Source organism: Heterodontus francisci, chromosome 13, assembly GCF_036365525.1.
Source record: "Heterodontus francisci isolate sHetFra1 chromosome 13, sHetFra1.hap1, whole genome shotgun sequence".
Classification (NCBI taxonomy): Eukaryota; Metazoa; Chordata; class Chondrichthyes; order Heterodontiformes; family Heterodontidae; genus Heterodontus; species Heterodontus francisci.
Window position 1 is genome coordinate 62,656,751 of NC_090383.1, and position 18,173 is coordinate 62,674,923.

The following is an 18,173-nucleotide window of genomic DNA, read 5'->3' on the forward strand; positions in this document are numbered from 1 at the left end:
CTGCATGTTCCTGGATTTTCCTTTAGTGTTAACAGCCTATTAACCTGCACAGGTATGTCAATGTTGTTTCTGGCATTATTTTCAAAGTCACATCATTTTGTATTAAAACCAATCATAGCAGATAGCCTAGAGTAGATAATGAAAATGCCATGAAGCAGGTTCTTCAAGCTGGTCTAACAGTTAATCCATAAACCTTCCACAAAATGGCACTAAGCACTAAATCTATTCTGTACTACTGCTGGAATTTTACATTGGGCAGGAGGCCACGCCCACCAGCTGAAAGGTCAGTGGCGAGCCCGCCTTCACCGGGCCTGGGGAGCCAGGCTGGGATTTTCCGCTCACATCCTTGAGGCAGGAAGTCCTACCTAATGGAGCTGCTGGACAATCAGCGAGCCGGCAGCTCTTAGTCCCAGCAGCTCCACTGGCTTCACCAGCTTCAGGAGGAAGAGGAAGGATAACCCGGGAAAGGAGGTAAGAATTTAGGGTCTCACTGGGGACAATCGGCCAGGGCCCGGCAAGGCAAGGGGGGGTGGGTTTGTTGGGGGAGGTGGGTGCTGTATGTGCTTTGGGGGCAGCCCTCCGTGGGGCACAGGGTGCCTGATCAGTAGGGACCCCCAGCCTGCAAGAACTAAAGAACATAAGAACATAAAAACTAGGAGCAGGAGTAGGCAATTCAGCCCCTGAAGCCTGCTCTGTCATTCAATACGATCATGGCTGATCTCATCTCGGCCTCAACTCCGCTTTCCTGCCCATCCTCCATAACCCTTCAACCAATTACTAATTAAAAATCTGTCTATCTCCTCAAATTTAGTCAATGTCCCGGCATCCATCACACTCTGGGGTAGTGAATTCCACAGACTCAGGACCCTTTGAGAAAAGTAATTTCTCATCTCTGTTTTAAATCTGCTACCCCTTATCCTAAAACTATGACCTCTTGTTATAGATTGCCCCACAAGAGGAAACATCCTCTCTACGTCTACTTTGTCAATCCCCTTAATCATCTTATATACCTCAATTAGATCGCCTCTCATTCCTCTAAACTCTAGAGAGTAAAGGCCTAAACTGCTCAATCTCTCTTTGTAAGAATAACCCCTCATCTCTGGAATCAATCTAGTGAACTTCCTCTGAACTGCCTCCAATGCAACTACATCCCTCCTCAAGTAAAGGGACCAAAACTGTACGCAATACTCTAGGTGTTGTCTCACTAATGCCTTGTACAGTTGCAACAACACTTCCCTACTTTTATACTCTATTCCTTTAGCAATAAATGCCAAAATTCCATTTGCCTTCCTTATTACCTGCTGCACCTGCATATTAGTTTTCTGCGATTCATGCATGAGGACACTCAAATCCCTCTGCATCAAAGCACTTTGAAGTTTCTCTCCGTTTAGATAATAATTTGCCTTTCTATTCTCCCGACCAAAGTGGATAACCTCACACTTATCCACATTAAACTCCAGCTGCCAAGTTTTGGCCCATTCACCTAACCTATCCATATCCATTTGTAAATGTCTTATTTCTTTATTGCAACTTACAATCCCACATATTTTAGTGTCATCTGCAAATGTAGCTACAGTACCTTCTATCCCTGCATCCAAGTCATTAATGTAGCTGGTAAGTGGTTGGGGCCCAAGGACCGAATGCTGTGGCACCCCACTAGTTACATTTTGCCAACCAGAAAAAGACCCATTTACCCCGACTCTGTTTTCTATTGGTTAGCCAATCCTCTAGAATGCTGCCTGGTTTAGCAGGTGGGGTTCTTGAGGCCTTTGCCATCCAACCACCGAGGGTAAAATACCCGCGGCAGCAGGAGGAGGCCCTTAAGAGCCAGTTAATTGGCCACTTAAGGGCCTTGATTGGCCTGGGTGGGGCGGGGGGGGGGCGGCCCCCCGCCGCCTCCCACTCAATTTTTCCCCCCTTGCAACCTGCCACCAGCCCACTCGTTTGGGGGCCATAAAATTACGGCCATTGAACTCTGATAGTTTTGAAATGGGGCAGTAGTTGAAGAACTTTCACTTACTATCTTCAGTTGTTATGAAATACTAAAAGCACGTCACTTTCCAACTGGAATGAACAAGGACATGGACCCACCTGGGGTAACATTCGGTTTTCTTCCTCTAGTTGCTTCACTCTGGTCTCCAGCTGTTTGACATAAGTAAGTGCTGGCTCTGAAACAAAGAGTCACATTTCATTAATTCAATGGATCATTCAGATGACAACTGCTTCCTTTCAACATCTTCCAAAAAAATTAAAATTCCAAGATCACGCAACATTATAAGCACCTGATCATGATCAAGGCAGCTGGTGTCACTGGAGTTCACATCAATCTTTAAATACTTTTTAAAATCAATAAAACTAATTATGGTGGTGAATCTTATAGTAATTACAAGGTTCAGACACAAAGTGGACTTTTAAACCTTTACTGTAGCCCTGGTAACCCAAAAGATGTGAAGAAGGAAAAATGTCAAATTCAACTAGGAATATTACTGATGAAAATTACTAAATAAGTGTCCCAAGTCCTTCAGCATTGCCTGAATGAAATTATATGACTTGCATAAATTTTTTATCTTCATGGTTAGCACTAAAAATAACTCTCTCACTCAACTACTTTTATGGTTGTGCTTAGTTGAAAACTATATTTACAGTTAACGGGTTTTCGATAAGCTATTTTTCAAGACTGTATAGGTATTAAATATCTACGCAGTCACGTACTGTGGAACACAAAAACAGTTAAATAGTTAGTTACTGGTAAGGCAGTTCATACAGAGCATGAGCAATTCATATTTAAATATTACACTGAAAAGATTTTGCAGAATGAATCGCTGGAATTCATTATTTATTTTTTGAATTTGAAAATAAATTGTTAAATTGGAATAGTGGCCTATAGTATGGAATAATTTATACCTGCAAGCGAATTACAAGGTTATAATCTAATCAGGGGTTTAAGGTGATAATACAAACTGTTATAAAGGACTGCTTATATTCTTGACTTTATTCCCTCATATCCACTTTTTTCTGTCTATTCTTTGTATAAATTGTCCAACTTCTATAGAGAAAAATCTGGAAGCTCCATGTGAAGCAAAGTAAAGGAAAAAGGTAACAACTTTGCCTTGCATGACACTCGAACACAAATTCTTCAAATATTCTCAAAAACTGCTACAAAACAGATAATAAAAGTGTTCCGAAGAAGGGTCACTGACCCGAAACGTTAACTCTGCTTCTCTTTTCACAGATGCTGCCAGACCTGCTGAGTGGTTCCAGCATTTCTTGTTTTTATTTTATAATAAAAATGCATGCTGGCACTATCCTCCCTCAGCTGACTATGTAGGAAAAGCAGTTGTTTCTATACAAATAGTCTAGTGTTTTTTCTCTGAAGGAATGTTTATTGACAAGACCATCATTAGTGAAAGCAGCTGAAGTAGGCCAGATGTTCAAGATGCAAACATAATGAGCAAGTAATTTGTTATAGCTAACGTAGAAGATGAAATCAAGCGTAAATTATGGAAGAAAGAGCCCAGGAAATCACAACAGGAAGATGCACCTGTGAGCATTAATATGTTTTGGATAGGCTTCCCAATCGAAATGTTGTTGCTTCTACTGGATTTTACACAGATCATGAGAGCCTATATTAGCTGCTAAATGCTTAACACATTCATACAATAATTGTATATCAACTCGTTGTTGTAATTTCTATAGCTTTAGATGGATAAGATAAAGGTGATTTAAAAATAGTTTTCCCTTGACAGTAGCTGAAAAGCAATCTCTTTGGTTCCATGGCAAAATGCTTACACAGAATAATTGGAACAAGTTGTTTCAGCTGAAAATTAGGTAGGATGTAAAAGAATTGTTTTGAGTGCTAATCAAATTACATATTGTTAAAGCAGTAATAGATGCTCAAAACCTGGATGAAGTCTAATCATTTGATGATCACGTGAGGCTATACACTGGATTCTTCTGTATCTTTGATCTTGGTTGACTGACAGCATTCAGAAGCCTGTGAACTGGGATAAATATTGCAGGATTTTCTCAATATTTGTTAGCTCAGAGTGCTGGTGAACTTGAATGCTTGAGGTTGACCTAGAAATCATGTCACCCACAGAAGGCATTAAATACGCAAGTCTGTGAAATATTTTCATCCACAATCTTGTAGATTATCGGACTGTGTAAGAAATACGGTTCAGAAATGGCATTTTAGTTCTTGTGGCATGCTTTTATCTTTATTGTTTTCTATGTGCTGTACCATCATTGACTTGTGTATCTTTCTACTGCTGTATATGATCTTATATGTAAATACATCTGATTGATAAAGCTGCCTGAATGTAACAGTGTGATAGTATGTTCTTTGTTGCCTGTCAGAGCAGAAACATAGACAACAGAATGTAAAGGGCATAACATGAGATCTTTAGTACAATAAACCATAGCTAAGGGGCAATTGTTAGTCCCTTGGGACACTATTCCAATCAAGTCGGTGATACATGTTTTAGTTCAATGGAGATTCAGTCTACTTATGGAAACTATTTTGCTGCTCTAACCTCAAGTTGAAAAGTACTTGAAAATTCCTTTTCAGTTATTTAGCCCATTAAAATAGACTAACACCTTTGCAAAAATATGGGATAAAGCCATGTCAAATGAACTTTATAAGTGTTCATTTATTACTACTGTTCGACTTGGTGAGGAAGGGGTCTCAGGCTCACCTCCCGCCCCTTTCCTGGTTTGGCCATATCAGGCTTCAACTTTTAAAACACAGTGTTTTTAGCTTCACCTCAGTGAGTCCTTGCTCACTGCTTTCTAACTGTAATTGGAAAGGAACCAATCAGACAGGATTTCTTAGGTCCAACAAGAAAGATGTACGTTTATTAGCCTTATCACTCTAACTCAGTTAAAATTACTAAAAATAAACAATGCAACCACGCTAGCATGCATGCGGGATAAACACACACGCAAATAGATACCGAGGAGCCTTTGTCTCTTACAAAGTCAGTGGCCCTCAATGTCTTTTGATCACCACTATTGACAAAACCCATCTCGCTAATTCAATCAGTGAGCACTCCCATTGTCTCCCTATGTGACTGTCTCTCGGAATGCAAATGTGCAACCATGTTTTAGCTGTTCAGATCTGTGGCCCTTTTAAACAAGCTATGTTTAATGTCCAGTAAAAACACTTCAAGCAGCATTCCCTACGATGAAATTAATACGTTTCCATTTGGCCAGTGTGGTTTCTGTCACACCTCTACCATTAGGGGGAGCATTTCATTATAAATTAGAAGGAAGAGAAAGTACAGGAAAGCACATAAGCATTTCTCTCATTTATTCAGAAATGTTTAAATTGTTACAGCCTGTCTTTTCTCTGTAACAGTGCTGCTTTAAACTGCCCCTTTTCCTTTGAGGTGGGTCCGAGATAGATATGTGTTGCCCAAGGAGGTTTAAAGATTCTTCACTATCAGCTTGCAATAAATTGGGACCAGGCAACCCAATAAACATGTGATTTTTGAGGAGGTTTGAACAAAGAACAAAGAACAGTACAGCACAGGAACAGACCATTCAGCCCTCCAAGCCTGCGCCGATCTTGATGCCTGCCTAAACTAAAACCTTCTGTACTTCTGGGGACCATATCCCTCTATTCCCAACCTATTCATGTATTTGTCAAGATGCCTCTTAAACGTCGCTATCATACCTGCTTCCACCACCTCCCCCGGCAGCAAGTTCCAGGCACTCACCACCCTCTGTGTAAAGAACTTGCCTCGCACATCCCCTCTAAACTTTGCCTCTCGCACCTTAAACCTATGTCCCCTAGTAACTGACTCTTCCACCCTGGGAAAAAACTTCTGACTATCCACTCTGTCCATGCCACTCATAACTTTGTAAACCTCTATCATGTCGCCCCTCCACCTCTGTTGTTCCGGTGAAAACAATCCGCGTTTATCCAACCTCTCCTCATAGCTAATGCCCTCCAGACCAGGCAACATCCTGGTAAACCTCTTCTGTACTCTCTCCAAAGCCTCCACGTCCTTCTGGTTGTGTGGCGACCAGAATTGCATGCAATATTCCAAGTGTGGCCTAACTAAAGTTCTGTACAGCTGCAGCATGACTTGCCAATTTTTATACTCTTTGCCCCGACCGATGAAGGCAAGCATGCCGTATGCCTTCCTGACTACCTTATCCACCTGCGTTGCCACTTTCAGTGACCTGTGGACCTGTACGCCCAGATCTCTCTGCCTGTCAATACTCCTAAGGGTTCTGCCATTTACTGTATACTTCCCACCTGCATTAGACCTTCCAAAATGCATTACCTCACATTTGTCCAGATTAAATTTTTCCGCCCAAGTCTCCAACCGATCTATATCCTGCTGGATCCTCTGACAATCCTCATCACTATCCGCAACTCCACCAACCTTTGTGTCATCCGCAAATTTACTAATCAGACCAGCTACATTTTCCTCCAAATCATTTATATATACTGCAAACAGCAAAGGTCCCAGCACTGATCCCTGACTAGTCACAGCCCTCCATTCAGAAAAGCACCCTTCCACTGCTACCCTCTGTCTTCTATGATTGAGCCAGTTCTGTATCCATCTTGCCAGCTCACTTCTGAGCCCATGCGACTTCACCTTTTGTACCAGTCTGCCATGAGGGACCTTGTCAAAGGCTTTACTGAAGTCCATATAGACAACATCCAATGCCCTTCCTTCATCAATCATCTTCATCACTTCCTCAAAAAACTCAATCAAGTTAATGAGACATGACCTCCCCTTCACAAAACCATGCCGCCTCTCGCTAATAAGTTCGTTTGTTTCCAAATGGGAGTAAATTCTGTCGCGAAGAATCCTCTCTAATAATTTCCCTACCACTGACGTAAGGCTCACTGGCCTATCATTTCCTGGATTATCCTTGCTACCCTTCTTAAACAAAGGAACAACATTGGCTATTCTCCAGTCCTCTGGGACCTCACCTGTAGCCAATGAGGATGCAAAGATTTCTGTCAAGGCCCCAGCAATTTCTTCCCTTGCCTCCCTCAGTATTCTGGGGTAGATCCCATCAGGCCCTGGGGACTTATCTACCTTAATGCTTTGCAAGACGCCCAACACCTCCTCCTTTTTGATAATGAGATGACCGAGACTATCTACACTCCCTTCCCTACACTCATCATCCACCAAGTCCTTCTCTTTGGTGAATACTGATGCAAAGTACTCAATTAGTACCTCACCCATTTCCGCTGGATCCACACATAGATTCCCTCCTCTGTCCTTGAGTGGGCCAACCCTTTCCCTGGTTAACCTCTTGCTCTTTATATACGTATAAAAAGCCTTGGGATTTTCCTTTGCACATTTCCATGATTGTCTCGGGTGTCTTTGATCATGTTGGGGTCTGCAGGGGGATGGTTAGATTTGATGAGCCCTGGTTTGGAGCTCTGATCGATCATGGGAGGCGGCATTGGGTGGATCCACTCTGACCTCACTTTCAGTACTTTGGTGAGTCATGCGTGCTGCTCACTGCAGGGTTCCCTTTTCTTCTAACTGTGGGGGAGGATTGATTGCTAATCTTCCTTTTGTCCTGTGGAATATTCCTGTTTGCAGGTATTTGTCCAGATTCTACTGCACTCCACTGCGGCAATACGGCTAGGTGAGGCATCATCCTCATGGTTTCTCTGCCCTCTTGAGGACTTTCTTTATCCCTGTATGTTTCTGTAAATGCTGTTAGCAACTCTGGTGGGGTGCTTCTGATGTCTGCATTTACATAGGAGGATGTGGGGTCTAATTTTTCAAACATTTCGGAGTTGGTTGACCAGACAGTAAGGGTATTCATTTAGGAATCCTCCCAGACCTCCTTTAACCTGCCCTCTTGGTCCCCTTTTTCCCCTTTCCTCGCTATCTTTTTTTCGACCCTGTGCCTGTCTGAATCCCTTTTGTTCTCAGCAGGGGTCCCTTACAATTCACCAGCCCTCTGCTGGAGGGTTTTCCAAAATCCTATACAGGAATTAGGGGTGCAGATTTCACTCTAGGTTGCGGTTTCCCCTTAAACTGGCACATGTGACAACTCCTACAGTACTCCACCACATCTTTGTGGTGTTTTGGCAAGTCAAACTGCTGTCTTATGCGGGCTTTGGATTTTCGTACACTGACATGCACAGCCATTGTAATCTCATGGCTCATTCTTAATATTTCTTTCCGGTGCCTCTGTGGCACACTACCTGATGAACCACTGTTCTCTCTTTGTCCTCAGCTCTGCGAGGAGAGCTCCACTTCCTCATCAGTATCTCATTCTTTAAATAGTAGCACTCAGGGATTCCCTCTGCTTCAATTTCAGTCTGGGCAGCCTGTGCTAACTTTCTCAATACTGAGTCGGCTCACTGAGCCTCAGCCAGGGAAGATCCATTTAATCCATTCCCTGGGTCCTCTAATTTCCAAAGAAAGTTTCAGACAGGCAGACAACATGGTCATCTGTCTGCAGTGCCAATTCAGTCTCCTCTGGGGGAGCTGGTTTGGTCATGGCCCGATTCACTACACAATCAGAGGTACTGCAGGGAACTGTCTCCTGCCGCTGCCCTGTGTCCCTGACCTCCTTCGGTCTCTCTTTCATTACTGGGGAAGCTATCAGCTTTGCCCTGCCAGATCATTACCTAGGAGCAGGTCAACCCCGTCCACAGGCAAACTGGGGACAATCCCTACGGTCACCTGTTCCCGAAACTAGGTTGCACTCCAAGTGCACCCGATGTAAATGTATGGGCATATACTGCCCTCCGATATCATTCACTAACACCCTGGCCTTCACTGCACTCTCTGGGGGAAAAGCAAGGCCTTTTTTCAGTAGAAGGGACTGGGTGGCCCCTGTAACCCGGAGTATAATTATGGGCTTGCTTGTCCCACTCGAGGGGTATGAGATGACACTCCCTTGGGACACAAAATCCCGATAGCCTTCAGGGATACTAGTACCTTTTCTCACACTCACAGCAATAGGTACCCTGGACCTTTTTGCTATAGTGAAAGCCACAGACTACTCAGCTGTGTTTTCCAGCAGGGTTCCTTCCCCTGCACTGAGTGGGAGTATCCTGATTAACCCTGCAGACATTCCCCATAGATTCCAGCAGTCAGCTCTTAGATGACCTACCTTATTAAAATATCAGCACACAGCCCCGATTTAGAGCATGACTACTCGACCCGAACCTGGCAGGACCTGACGACATGTATTGGGTTCAGGTCGGGTCGCTGTTCCGGGTCCAGTATTCAGGCTCGGGTCGGGTCAGGCCGGGTCGGACACACTTGATCACCACCTCCAGTACGTGGCTCCAACCTCAATGTACTTTTTAAACAACCTTTTGAGTCCAGTTACAGTTTTTGTTGCTTATCTTCACAAGCTTAAAAAGTGAGAAACGGAAGCTAGGTTAACTGAACATTCCGGTGGTCGGGTCGGGCGTGGGAAAAAATGAAAGGACTTGGGCTGTGTCGGGCTTGGGTCAGATGTGGTTCTGTCAGGCTCGGGTCAAGTTTCATTTGCTGACCCGAGCAGGACTTTACCCTGAATTACTATTTGCCCTTTCATGCTTGCCATTTCAACACTCCCCCCTGCTCTCATGCTCACATCTCTGTCCTGGGATTGCTGCAGTGTTCCAGTGAACATCAACGCAAGCTCGAGGAACAGCATCTCATTTACCGATTAGGCACACTACAGCCTGCCGGACTGAACATTGAGTTCAATAATTTCAGAGCATGACAGCCCCCCACTTTACTTTCATTTTTAGTCATTTTTAGTTATTTTTTCTTCCTTTTTTTTTTACATTCCTTTTTACATTTTTTACAATCTTTTTTTGCATTTATTTCATTTCATCTTAGTTTGTTCAGTTTGCTTACCCACTGTTTTTTTCAGGTTGTTTTTCTTCAGGTTTGCACTTGCTGCTGTTCAATATTCAGTATATTCACACCTAATCTGTACTAATGCTTTGTCTTTCAACACACCATTAACATATTGTTTGCCTTTGCTCCGTGACCTTTTGGTCAGCTATGTGGCCTGGTCCAATCTGCACCTTCTCCTTTGTTATCTCTTGCCCAACCCCCACCTCACTTGTTTATAATCTGTGACTTTTCTAATATTTGTCAGTTCCGAAGAAGGGTCACTGACCCGAAACGTTAACTCTGCTTCTCTTTCCACAGATGCTGCCAGACCTGCTGAGTGATTCCAGCATTTCTTGTTTTTGTTACTATTTGCCCTATTGGCCATGCTTTCACTGGGGTTACTCTGTGACCCCCTAGCTAACTCAAGGCACCTCTCTTTTCTCCCATTCCTTCTAGAATGTTCTTTCTCTCTCTCTCTCTCCCTTTCCCTGTCTTCTAATTAAAGTTTCCTCTGTTCCAATAGTATTTTTGTTAGCAATACCCCGTCAGAGTCTGTTTCAAACTCTGTCTCTGATTCTTCGGGTTTGATGAAAAATGGTTGGCCCCTCGTCTTCGGAGTTCCAATTTCCTAGCCTTGGCATGCAAAGTGATCCAACACTGCTCAGCCATATTGCTCAACTCCTCCGTAGACAGTGCCTTTAACATATTCCAAGTTACTTCAACAAAAAACAAAAAGTGCTGGAAATACTCAGCAGGTCTGGCAGCATCTGTGGAGAGAGAAGCAAAGTTGACGTTTCAGGTCTATGACCTCTCAAAGGAACTGGCAAAGGTTAGAGCAGAATTAGGTTTTAAGCAAGTGAAGGGGAGGTGGGTGGGGGAGAGAACAAAGGGGAAGGTGTTTGATAAGGCAGGAGATATTAAATAACAACAAAGCTGTCCTGGGACAAATGCAAAGTGTGTGTTAATGCTTGTGGTGAAAGACAAAGCATTAGTCCAGAGAGAGTGTTAATAGCAGAATAACGAGCAGCTCTGACTACAAGTCAGGAGTGTGATGGAATACTCTCCACTTGCTTAGATGAGTGCAGCTCCAACAACACTCAAGATGCTCGACACCATCCCGGATAAAGCAGTCCACTTGATTGACATCTCATCCACAAACTTAAACATTCATTCCCTCCACCACCGACAGTGGCAGCAGTGTGTACCATATACAGGACCCACTGCAGCAACTCATCATGGGCACTTCAACAGCACTTTCCAAACCCACTACCTCCAACACCTAGAAGGACAAGGGCAGGAGATGCATGGGACCACCACCACCTGCAAGTTCCCCTCCAAGCCACACACCATCCTGACCTGGAACTATATCGCCGTTTCGTCACTGTCGCTGGGCCAAAATCCTGGAATTTCGGTTGGAATTTTACGCTCCCCACAGGAGCAGGCTGGTGGCAGGTGGGGGGGGGGGGGGTTGGGGGAGGGTGGTGTCATAAAATTTAGTGGGAGTGGGGTGGGGGGGGGGGGGGGTGTGGCGGGGGGGGTGGGGGGGTGGGAGGGATGCCGTTCCTGACGCTTCCCGCCCCTGCTGCAACATTACCAGGGGCGGCAGAGACAGGAAACTGCCCGCCCGGCCCAGGCCAATCAGGCCCCCAAGAGGCTGTCAAGCAAAACTTGGTGGTTTATACATGCACCAGATGGACTGCAGCGGTCCAAGAAGGCAAATCATCACAATCTTCTCAAGGGCAATTAAGAATGGGCAACAAATGCTGGCCTTGCCAGTGATGCCCATATCTCATGAAAGAATATAAAAAAAGCAAAATATCCTTAACAGTCTTCTCAAATAGTCATTTAGTCGTGCAGAACCTGAGCATTGCTGAAAATAGTTTTCAATGGGCAAGGTAAGAGCCGTACCCAACCAGCCCATGCTTGCAAAACTCAAAACACAGGATCCAACATTAGATGTGATTCCGCAATTGGACAACATTTGCCCAGTCTACCTCAAATTACCCTGGAACCAATCAGCACTCTCTTCTCATGCAGTATAAGTTGTTGTTTTCCCTTACATTGGTTATTCTTGCGATTGTCCTGATGAGTGCAAGATGAAAAGCTTCGACAACATGTCTCTATTTTCAGCAATATTCAGTCTTCTCAACTTAAAATTTCAACTTTCGGTTTATGTTGCTTCTTCTCATTCTTCCTACCAAAATGTATCACGTCACACATCTCCGCGTTAAACTTGTTCTGTCATGTATTTGTCCATTTCACCAATCTATGCCCTCCTGAAATCTTTTCCTATTCTCCTCACTGTTCTGTATATTTTCGAGTTTTGTGTCATTTGCAAACATTAATTATACCCTGTGTACCCAAGTCCATCTCATTAACATATATTAAATACTGACCCCTGAGAGATACTACTGTATACCCCCTATTGTCTCAAAAACAACTATTCACTACTATTGTCTGCTTTCTGTCCCTTAGCCAATGTTGTGCCCTTGCAGACACTGCCCCTTTAATCCCATGGATTTCAAGTCAGTTGAGTTTATTGTATGATGCTTTATCAAATGCCTTTTGAAAGTCCATATACACCACATCAATCACACCACCCTTGCAACCCTCTTTATTACCTCATCAAAGCACTTAATCAAATTCGTCAGACACAACATGCGTTTAACTAATCTGTGCTGGCCTTCATTTCATAACCCATATTTTTCCAAATGTCAAGTAATTTTGTCCCAGATTATTGTCTTTAAAAGCTTCTGCAGCATTGCCGTTAAGCTAACTGATCTGCAGTTGCCGATTTTTGAACAGGATTGTAACATTTACAATCCTCCAGTCCTCTAGCACCACTCCCATGTCTAAGGAAAATAAGAAGATTGTGGATAGAGGATCTGCAATTTCCACCCTTACTTTCCTCAACAACCTAGGATGCATTCCATCTGGACTGGGTGGCTTTTCTGTTTTAAGAGCTGCCAAATTTCAAACCTCCTCTATCTATTTTTATACTATCCAATTTCTCTACTGCCTCCTCCTTTACAGCAACAGGTTTATTGAAAATGAAGACAATTTAGTTGTCTTCTTCAAGCATGAAATTTGTCAAGCCTGCTATATGTGTATTATAACAAAAAAATTCAAGGTTTAATTTAAGTAGTACATAAAAATCTCACGGATTTTTAAATTAGACAGGTGACAAAAGAAGAATTAGAAACAGAAGGTGTAACCTAAGCATTTAAATAATTGAGGGATTAAATCAAGGAGCAAAATAACCCATGATTACTGTACAAGCAATTTATTGCAGCATCCTCCCTATTATTATAGGAAGTTCCATTATTATAATGGCATAGGGTTAAAACTGCATACCGATGTTTTAAATTATATCATAGATGCAGTTGAGCTTGTTAGTCTTAATGAAAAAATGTTTATTGTACATACAACTATATGAAAAGAAGCATGCAAAATGACTATCAAGCATTTCATTACTCCATTAGGAATGTTAACCCCCATGAAAGGCAAAAAGGCCAGAAAGGAAAAGAATGGTGGCCATTTGCAAAATTACTTCTGGGATCTACCTCAGGAACATCACCTCAAAGCCACCTTTTTTCCAATATAAACATCCCTTTTATTTATTATCCTTTCCCATAACTCTTCGAACCATAGAAAAATTACAGCACAGAAGGAGACAATTCAGCCTGCCGTGTCTGTGGTGGCCGAAAAAACTAGCCGCCCAATCTAATTCCACTTTCCATCACCTGATCCATAGCCTCGCAGGTTACAGCACATTAGGTGCAGGTCCAGGTACCTTTTAAATGAGTTGCAATTTTTTGCCTCCATCACTGATCTGGACAATGAATTCCAGACACCCACTACCCTCTGGTTGAGAAAGATTTTCCTCATGTCCCCTCTAATCCAATGTAGTTGCCCTTCGTTGTGCTTTCTTCAAGACCAAGATGTTACCTTGTGCCCAAAATGGGACACAATGGTCAATGTGTATACATGATCTATGCATGGAACATAACAAATGAAGGATGAGAATAAGCTATTAAGTTCATCAAAATGTATCCTTCTGGAACCCAGCTTTCCCATTATAGATTACAGCTCCATTAAGCATCTTCAATATTTTTGTGTTAACTCTCCAGTAGGCAGATCATTGCAGACATTTATCATTCCGAGTAAAAGAGGGTGCAACGCATACCAATTTCTACTCCTTGCTTTCTCTCCATGTTCAATAAAAATGTACCAGGCTGTACCCCTTCTCAAACATTGCATTGGGTACTTAACTATAAAACTGGAAATCAACCTTTGGCTTTTTGTTTCACATTTGTAGCAAGTGCTAGAAAACAGCTAGCAGCACAGCGACCTTGATGGCTTTAGGCAGTGCAGTCCTAATTAATAAGGATACACTCAAGTTATCGATTCACATTAGCAAGTGTCAACAAGTGCTTTCTTGGAAAATCCCAGCTTCCGCGGGCGAAGTTTTTCTTTAAGGTTCTGTAAAGATAGCTTTGCCCTGTATGCTCTCATCCTGCGATAAGGTCTTATTCTGAGAGTTCTGAACCTGTGTGCCCATAACAGCCACTTACCATGGTCCTCATCTGACAGAATGTTAGCAGCATGAGGGGTGATAAAGTCAAGGTTGTGCAGGGTTTAGAAATTTCTCTAACCTTGAGAGAAGGGTCTGCAATGTTTACTAGATCATGCACTCATTCAAACTCTCCACTCTATTAGTAAAAATTCTGAATTCGACTTCAAGTCAAACTGTTCAGGTTAGGGCAGTAAAGGTGTGTGTGTATTTTTTTAATTGGTTCCAGATATCAATTAGTAAGATTAATTAGAGTTTGGATGACAGTTTCAGAAAAGTACATCCAACAACTGAACGTAAGGAGCAATCATTTCACCTCCATCCACAATAAATTACTGTTTTTTTAAATTCATTCATGGGATGTGGGCATCATTGGCTATGCCAGCATTTATTGCCCATCCCTAATTGCCCTTGAGAAGGTGGTGGTGAGCTGCCTTTTTGAACCGCTGCAGTCCATGTGAAGTAGATACACCCACAGTGCAGTTAGGGAGTTCCAGGAATTTGACCCAATGACAGTGAAGGAACGGTGATATAGTTCCAAGTCAGGATGGTGTGTGGCTTGTAGGGGAACTTGCAGGTGATGGTTTTCCCATGCATTTGCTGCCCTTGTCCTTCCAGTTGGTCGAGGTCGTGGGTTTGGAAGGTGCTGTCTAAGGAGCCTTGGTGCATTGCTGCAGTGGATCTTGTAGATAGTACACACTGCTGCCACTGTGCTTTGGTGGTGGAGGGTGTGAATGTTTGTAGATGGGGTGTCAATCAAGTGGGCTGCTTTGTCCTGGATAGTGTTGAGTTTCTTGAGTGTTGCTGGAGCTGCACCTGTCCAGGCAAGTGGAGAATATTCCATCATACTTGCACCTTGTAAATGGTGGACAGGCTTTGGGGAATCAGGAGGTGAGTTACTCAATGCAGGATTCCTAGCCTCTGACCGGCTATTGTAGCCATGGTATTTATATGGCTAATCCAGTTCAGTTTCTGGTCAATGGTAACCCCTAGGATGTTGATAGTCAGGGATTCAGCGATCACAATGCCATTGAATGTCAAGGGGAGATGGTTAGATTCTCTGTTGTTGGAGATGGTCATTGCCTGGCACTTGTGTGGTGCGAATGTTACTTGCCACTTATCAGCCCCAGTCTGGATATTGTCCAGGCCTTGCTGCATTTCTACACAGACTGCTTCAGTATCTGAGGAGTCGCGAATGTTGCTGAACATTATGGAATCAGCAGCGAACATCCCCACCTCTGACCTTATGATTGAAGGAAGGTCATTGATGAAGCAGCTGAAGATGGTTGGGCCTAGGACATCTTGCATCTTTTAATTTTATGCATGATTTCAGACTATCAGAAACATTTCCAACATTTAAAACTTTTCCTCTTGCAGTCTTATAGTTCAGAATTTATTTACATAAATGTCTGTGCTGAGATACTAGTAATTACTAATTAAAATGCATCAGTTCTATACATGACAAGTAAGTGGACAATTGTAATGTTATCAAAGGGGAGGGATCTGATGTTGTCAAAAATCGAAGCGAAGTGCTGGAGGTTGATAAACATCTTATAACACTCACTTGAAGCCAAAAATTAAGTTATAGTCTCGAAACTATATACAATATATGTAACTATATAGATTTTAACCTTCCCTCTTTGTGGCTGCTCATCCAAAAAAACATTGACAAGTTTGATGGAAGTAATTTGTTTTTAATTTGAAGTGGTAGCTTTCATAAAATGTCCCTCTGTTCATTATCATCAATGTTTGGAAGCATAGCTACAGCTCAGGTTAATGTGGAATGTGCTAAATGGTGCTCACCCAGTGCTCCCAGCCTTGAATCACCTTTTATTTCTCTCCTTGCCCTCACATAATACTTTGGATTTCAGAAAGACTTAGACACTCCCCATACCATGAAGTCAAAGAGAATGTTATACATTTTTCAGAAAATGTAACTATTTTAATGTTGTTTTATGTTACTAGTTTCCTCCTTTGTCTCTTTCCTTCTTTAAGACACTCCTTTAAACCTACGTCTTTAACAAAGCTTTTGTTCACCTGCCTTAATATCCCTTATATAAAAGCAAAATACTGCAGATGCTGGAAATCTGAAATAAAACCAAAAAATGCTGGAAATACTCAGCAGGTCTGGCAGCATCTGTGGAGAGAGAAGCAGAGTTAATGTTTCAGGTCAGTGACCTTACATCAGACCTTTGCCAGTTCTAATGAAAGGTCACTGACCTGAAACGTTAACTCTGCTTCTCTCGCCACAGATGCTGCCAGACCTGCTGAGTATTTCCAGCATTTTTTATATTAATATTCCTTATGTAGCTCAGTATCAAAGTTTGTTTGATAACACTCCTGTGATGCGCCTTGTAATGTCTTACTATGTTAAAAGTGCTACACAAATGCAAGTTGTTGTAATAAACGTTGCAATGCAATTTTCAAATATATTTTTCCAAATCTAAAATTCAATCCATTAACATATAAACATGTCCAATTCACATATTTGATATCGTAATTTTTTTTTTGTCCCTTTCTTTCAACACTGTTGTGATGGAGCACAAGATTCTTTGATCTCCTCTCTACTAGCCTCAAGGAGCCCAGGGAATATATTTCAGAACAAAAATGCACTAGTCAGGATTAGGGTTAGAATTGGTTTTAAATTATGATTACTGCATCTGGGTTTTGTGAAGAATTTATTTCAAATCAGGAATTTCATTACCAATCTGAGCATTTGTTTCACCCAGCAAAGACAAAAAGGATGGGTCTCCAGGAGGGATACAGTGGCATCAGAATATATATCTGGAACTCAGGAAGGGCATTTGGTTGCAATAGCATGGCTAGTGAGGGTGGCAGCAAGGTTTAGAAGGGCAGACAACAACCTTAAGCCAAAAAAGGTTTTAAACAATAACCTTAGCCCCCACTGGCAAGGGAAAAGTGTGTCTGGAGGGATGTAATAGTTAAGTTAGGCGCAGCTGAAGCAGAAATGTAGGAAGGATTCAAAGTCTTTTGCTTTTGCTAATCACGAAGGTTAACTTTTGGATCAAATTGGTTTCTAGTTGTGTTTGGAGAGTCCTCTTTCTGTAATTGGGCAGATGAACTTTATGCTTCTCTACCTCTCACCTTGCAGCAAGTTGATGTTGATTTACATATCTTGCTGCTGTTGGTGCAGATCAGGACTGCTTTATTGCAGGAAAATGTGTCCTGAATGAAGGCATGAACACTATTTAAAATTTTATAATTAAACTACTCATTTGTATTTTCTTCCTGCCACTCAGTACTACAATTATTACTTCAGGTAAGTTGTTCCATGCATCTATGCACCAAGATCCCAAATGAACTTGCAGAATTACATTTTCCCCATGGTGCCAATGAAAAAATGCCAAATTTATCCAAGCCTGAACCTATCTTCTCTCAATTTCTCGACACACACTTGCTAGCAGGTTTTCATTTGAAGACACCAAGTGCAGCCATCTGAAAAACTAATAATATTAGAGGATGTTAAACCGACAGTCAAAAGTGGTCGTCTACTAATTAATTAACATGTACTACAGAAAACTGCATTAAACTACAAGATATCCTGTCCGAAATTAAGAGAATAGCTGCCACCCAAGTGAAGTGGCAGAGGAATAGTTTCTGTTCACCATTTGTCCACATAGACCGGTGAATATCTGGTACAGACTAACTTTCTGCAAGTTTATTCTAATCAAATGATGAGTGATCCTGTGTCTTTGCTATCTGATTTAAGCAGTGCTTGGCAATGATCATTTCCAGCTTTATGATGCAATAAT

The 18,173-nt window shown here is 42.3% G+C and overlaps 1 protein-coding gene across 1 annotated transcript in view; it reads right to left on the bottom strand.

Annotated features, from left to right (window-relative positions):
- The window catches only part of ccdc85a (coiled-coil domain containing 85A), an 873,452-nt gene that overhangs the window by 346,361 nt on the left and 508,918 nt on the right, over positions 1 to 18,173 (bottom strand). The window contains exon 2 of the mRNA XM_068044891.1: positions 2,092 to 2,168. Within this exon, the coding sequence (XP_067900992.1) occupies positions 2,092 to 2,168 (77 nt within the window). The remainder of the gene's footprint in view (positions 1 to 2,091; positions 2,169 to 18,173) is intronic.